Genomic DNA, 5,234 nt, shown 5'->3' with positions numbered 1-5,234 from the left:
TAATACTAATTATAAAAAATATAAAGAGAAATAATTATTTAAATTATCGATTACTAACCTGGTTAAATTATTCTTGATGATACTAAGTTAACCTCGGTCCGGGTAAAATTAAAAAAACAACACTCATAGTTATGGAGCTTACGAATTTAAGAAATATTTATAATTTTTTCAGGTATTATATTAAAGTGTCCATCATTTTAAAAAAAATTATCAAGTGATTATAAAACTTTTACGGATACTCATTTAAGATACTATAATTATTATATATCACTTTGTTAACAAAATATAAACAAAAAAATTAACAAAAAAATGATGTGTTTGTAATAATATTTTTATATTTATTTGTAATCTTCGTCTCTTTCGAATTTATGTGTCTCACGCATCATCTACTTATAATTTGAAATGTACTAAATTTACGTTAAATAATTTTTAAAATTTAATATTATAATATACTCTATCTGTTCTTTTCATTTCTTAATATATTTTTTTTCACTGTTTGACACGCACTTTTATGCGCCTATAAAACATAGTTTTATAACTTTTTTTTAAAATTTTCTTTTTTTAAATAAAAATTTAGACACTAAATTTTTAGTCGGAAAAAGAAAATTTTTTACAAAAGTTATAAAACTATGTTTTTTAGGCGCATTAAAGTGCCGCATCCCGCCCCCTAGGGGTGTACACGGTTCGGGTTGGCCGGTTTACCGGAATTTAACAACCCAACCCAATTAAATCGGGTTATCAAAATTTCAAACCAACCCGAACCGTGTAAACCCTAAAACCAAACCAATTTGTAGTATTTCGGTTTGGATCGGTTTGGATCGGTTAGTCGGTTTACTAATATATATATATATAAATTTGAACAGATGCTCAACTCTCCCGTGCATACCAGTATAATCATATCAGACTACTAGGTAAAACTGAAACATGTATAGCTAATAATTTAAATATTTCATAATAAATTTTTTGATATATACATGTTAAGAAACTTTAACTTTGGATGTCCCCTTGTATGTTTCAGTATGTGTCTTAGATTGTTCTGGTAGTAATATGCAGGGTCTATGTAATAAACTAATAGGTTATAGTAATGGCTCCTATGTTGTTTGGTCGTTGATGTAGCTACTCTCTTCTAAGATGTGGTTTTAATAAATAAATTTTGCTTATAAAAAAATATATTCGAAGTGCTGGGCTATGCATATATATAATAAAATATTTTATTTTTTATTCGGGTTGGTTTGGTTCGGCCAAAAAAAACTCAAACCCATAACCAACCCAATTAAACCGGGTTTATATTTTTTTAAACCAAATACATATCGGGTTCAAAAAATTCGGGTTGGTTTGGTCGAAAAGTGATCGGTTCGGATTGGTTCGGTCGGTTTTACCATATCGTGTACACCCCTACCGCCCCCAATGTTAAGAATTGAGAGCGACGGAGGGAGTATATAATAATTATAATGATTGAAATGAGTATTCAAGGAAATCGGATCTTCATTTAATACTCCCTCCGTCCCATTTTAGTTGTCACATTTCTATTTTTGTTGGTCAAATTGACCAAGTTTTGACCAAATATTATAAATCACTTTTTCATTATTTTAAAAAACTGAAAATTACATCTTAAAGTAGATTAAAAGTTTTTTCCGGTGGCATATTTTTTTTATTTTTTCAATTGATAAAATATTAATAAATTTCAATCAAACTTTGGTCAATTTGACCGGCACAAAACCAAATGTGACAACTAAAATGGGATGGAGGGACTAATTTTAACGAGAACGGTGGACATCCATATATAAAATCCTAATATTTTCTGAGAATATATATTACAGAAATTTGTTGTTTTTTCGACTCTTAGTGTGAGGGTTTGAGATCAGAAGTTCATCACTTATTTTAGTTAAGCCACTTCTTAAGCCAATATTCTTTATAATCGGCCTCTACAAAATAAACAATAATTTAGCAACTTCTTTTAAACTCATTCAAGTTAAGTGAGTGTTTGGTACGGGTTTATAAGCCCGGCTTCTGAAATTATAAGTTAGAAATACTTATTTGTACCGTTTGTATAAGAAGTCAAGAAAAGTATTTAAAAAAAACTACGAATGCTAGTTTTTGTCTCACACCTTCTACTTATTTCTCAAACACTTTTATCACTTATGAGTCTTAACTTGCTTCTAACTTCTATTTCACTTTTTTACTTTAAGCAATAAACACTTATTTTAAGCTCACCCAAACGGCTCCTAAATCTTTATAGTAGTATGACACTTGTGAGGTTAACTAAAACCTGCAAGTCTGATGTCTGTCTCGGCTCATAAACAACTTTTTCTTGGCAAAATAAAATTCTGTAGGATCATATATAATTTTCTCGGAGTAGTATGTTTCGTACAACGTAATACGAAATCAGTTCGATAAGTACAAATTTGTTGATAATAATGAAAATATTTATGATTTGAGATTTCTAATTATATACGTACATGTCACTTTACTACATATTCTCACTTGCACCATATCTACGTAGATTGATGCTTAGTTATTAAATTTGCTGCACTAATTTTGCGAGACAATTTAAAGAAATCGATAACTTTATTACATGCATGTAAAAGCCAAGGCAAACATGATACAGAAGAAATGGAGATGAAAAAACACCCACAAACATACGTGCCCTAATTGACTAAAATATTTAAAACTACATTACCCCTGATCAATTAATTAAGTATTGCTCTTCGCGGGCGAGGAGATGAAGGTTGGAGCTATGGAAATTTAGCTTGCAGATGATTAGAACTATGTGGCGTATACATAAATATATGTATACATCAAATCTGCAGAGTTCCTAGTATTGCAGATTTCAAACCTTCTTCATCTGTTATACCATCCGGAACCTTAATCACAACATCTTGAAGAATGAGGTCTTTAACACTGGACACACTCGCATGATGAACTCGGAACTCTAGAATTCTCAGTGCATCCATTAATCTCGCCCAAGGGTAGTTTATATCAGGACTCTGGACATGTATCATAGCCCGTGACCCGAGAATCTTGATGTCGACTTCCATCTGAATCCTTCCGCAACTCAAGAGTAAGGATCTTGCACCAGATGCATGACTTGTAGTTGAAATGCTTTGAATGAGACTGGGATCATTATAAAATGCATCTGTAATATATCTTGATCTTCTCACCTCTTCGCGGAGCTTTCCATCTAATTCTTCCACTTTTGACTTGAGTTCGTTGATGTATGTGACTGCATCTCCTAGTAAAGATGCTTTGTCCATTCTTGACACGTTCGGAACCACGCTCCGAAGAGCATAGAATCGGTGGTTGAGCTTTTCCCTGCGCAGTCTCTCGGCTTCCACATGGGTTTGTGCCACTTCTCTCCCTGAAGATGTTGTTGTCCTTCTTAATCTCTTGTTAGAAGACCTCAGATTCATCAATGTCGTCTGGTGGCTATCAAGAAGGCTTTCGGATTCAGAATTGCCTAATTCTGGAGATGATTGCGCGATTTTTAGTTTTTTTCCAACGTTTTCTTCCTCCTCATTCGAGTTAGTACTCTTTATATGTTCTCTTGGAAATCCAGCATTCATATCCAAAAAAGATAGACCTCGGTTGGGATTTTGATGAGTACTGGAATTCGGTGGACAAGTGATCATGTTTTTATTGTCAGGGCCGAAGACAGACTGGGCTAGGTGGACCAGACCCCAGTCCTGTCTGATAACATTTGAGGAACCTAGCTCAATTATCCCACAAGAAGTGGGAATACAAGCTAGTGTTTTGACTCCATGAAGATAAGCTTCTTTGGCTCTTTCACATGCATTGAACTGAAGCTCCTCGTCACCCACCAACCATTCGTACGAACCAGAACCGAATGTACGGCTAACAATGTTATCATCTCCAACCACAAATGACCTTGTCACCGACACCATAAAAAACCACTCGCAACTTGGAAACTCACTGTCCACAAAAACACGATCACCTCCGCTTGTTCTGGAGTCAGCGAAGAGAGATTGAATCCCTCTGATAACCTTTCCCCTCTCGGACTCAAATCCGAAATTACTAGTATTAGAACCCCGGAATTGGCCATCACCCCATGACAACACAAGGCGGTCATCAGTGGCATTGTGGTTTGAGGTTTGCCAAAAGATGTAGTACGTCCACCACTCAGGCCGGTTTTGGAGAATGAATTGTAGCCGCTCTTGAATTGTGGGTGATGGACTGCCATGACAAGGGAATATTGATGACGAAGAAGAGGAAATTATGTCTTCCATATATGTGAATTGATTAGAGGAAGTTAGAGAGATTGGAGATAGATCAAGATGAACTGTTTGATTGAGGTAGTACTGTTGCAATGAAAGATGTTGTGGGCTTTGAAAGGGTATTCAGGTGTATTTATATAGGGATTCAACCGAATAATACTAATAATTGTAAATTTGTAATCATTTTTAAAAGTTTATGCAAAGTTCATATACGGACTATGATACTTTTTGCAAGTCTAATGATAATGATTGCATCAACTTAGAGTGCATGAAATTAATAAGCGCAATAGAAATGCAAATAAGTGAGGGTATATTGTTGGAAAAAAATTCGAAAAATTGCACCGGAAGGATAGTTATTAGACAATTTTTTAAAAGTGAAGAAACTAACTTTTCTTCAAAAAAAAAAAAAGGTGAAGAAACTAACATATATACTTGCATTTTTTAAAAGAATATTAACTGCCAGCAATTTAGCAGTAGGATAGTGAATGAGTGTCTTTGCGGACTTGCTATACATACACCTTCCAGAAGTGTTGGGCGTGACAATTAGGTATGTGGTCCGGGCAAGTGCCTTGCTGCATCATGGAGTGGAGGTTTGACGTATGTTGACTAGGGCACTGATATGTAATGGCTCATTATAAACCTCTCGTTTCTTATAACAATTTTAACCTAATCTGTATTTGCACAAGTGTTGCCGTGGCTGATTGATTTGCCTCTAGCTAGCCACGAACGTGTCATGTTACTCGGATGTTAATTTCTGTGCTTTCAGTTACTTGATTGCAGTACATTTTATTACTATGACGAGCTATTTTTATCGACGCATTTGCTTAATTAATTGACTAGGTATTTTATAATATACTTGCTCATTTTTTTTGGGTTGTTTGGTTTTGATATTACGATGAGTCAGTGTATGAAGATAAAAATAAACTTAACAGTTGTTGATTACTTTATTAGGTTAAATAACAACATTTTTCTCTGACCAGTCCATGTCATGTTATCATTTAA

The 5,234-nt window shown here is 34.2% G+C and overlaps 1 protein-coding gene across 1 annotated transcript; it reads right to left on the bottom strand.

The window, feature by feature from the left end:
- Nucleotides 1-2,602: 2,602 nt before the first annotated feature.
- LOC108208374 (transcription factor MYC1) lies at nucleotides 2,603-4,323 on the bottom strand. Its single transcript, XM_017378905.2, has one exon. It carries the CDS (start codon nucleotides 4,242-4,244, stop codon nucleotides 2,799-2,801), a length of 1,446 nt encoding a protein of 481 aa, XP_017234394.1. The 5' UTR covers nucleotides 4,245-4,323; the 3' UTR covers nucleotides 2,603-2,798.
- Nucleotides 4,324-5,234: the final 911 nt, after the last annotated feature.

This window comes from Daucus carota, chromosome 2, assembly GCF_001625215.2.
Source record: "Daucus carota subsp. sativus chromosome 2, DH1 v3.0, whole genome shotgun sequence".
Classification (NCBI taxonomy): domain Eukaryota; kingdom Viridiplantae; phylum Streptophyta; class Magnoliopsida; order Apiales; family Apiaceae; genus Daucus; species Daucus carota.
This window is presented reverse-complemented; position numbering and strand designations above follow the sequence as displayed.

What these genes read in the sequence shown, in the direction of transcription:
- LOC108208374 (XM_017378905.2), bottom strand. Translation starts at nt 4,244, where the DNA reads ATGGAAGACATAATTTCCTCTTCTTCGTCATCAATATTCCCTTGTCAT.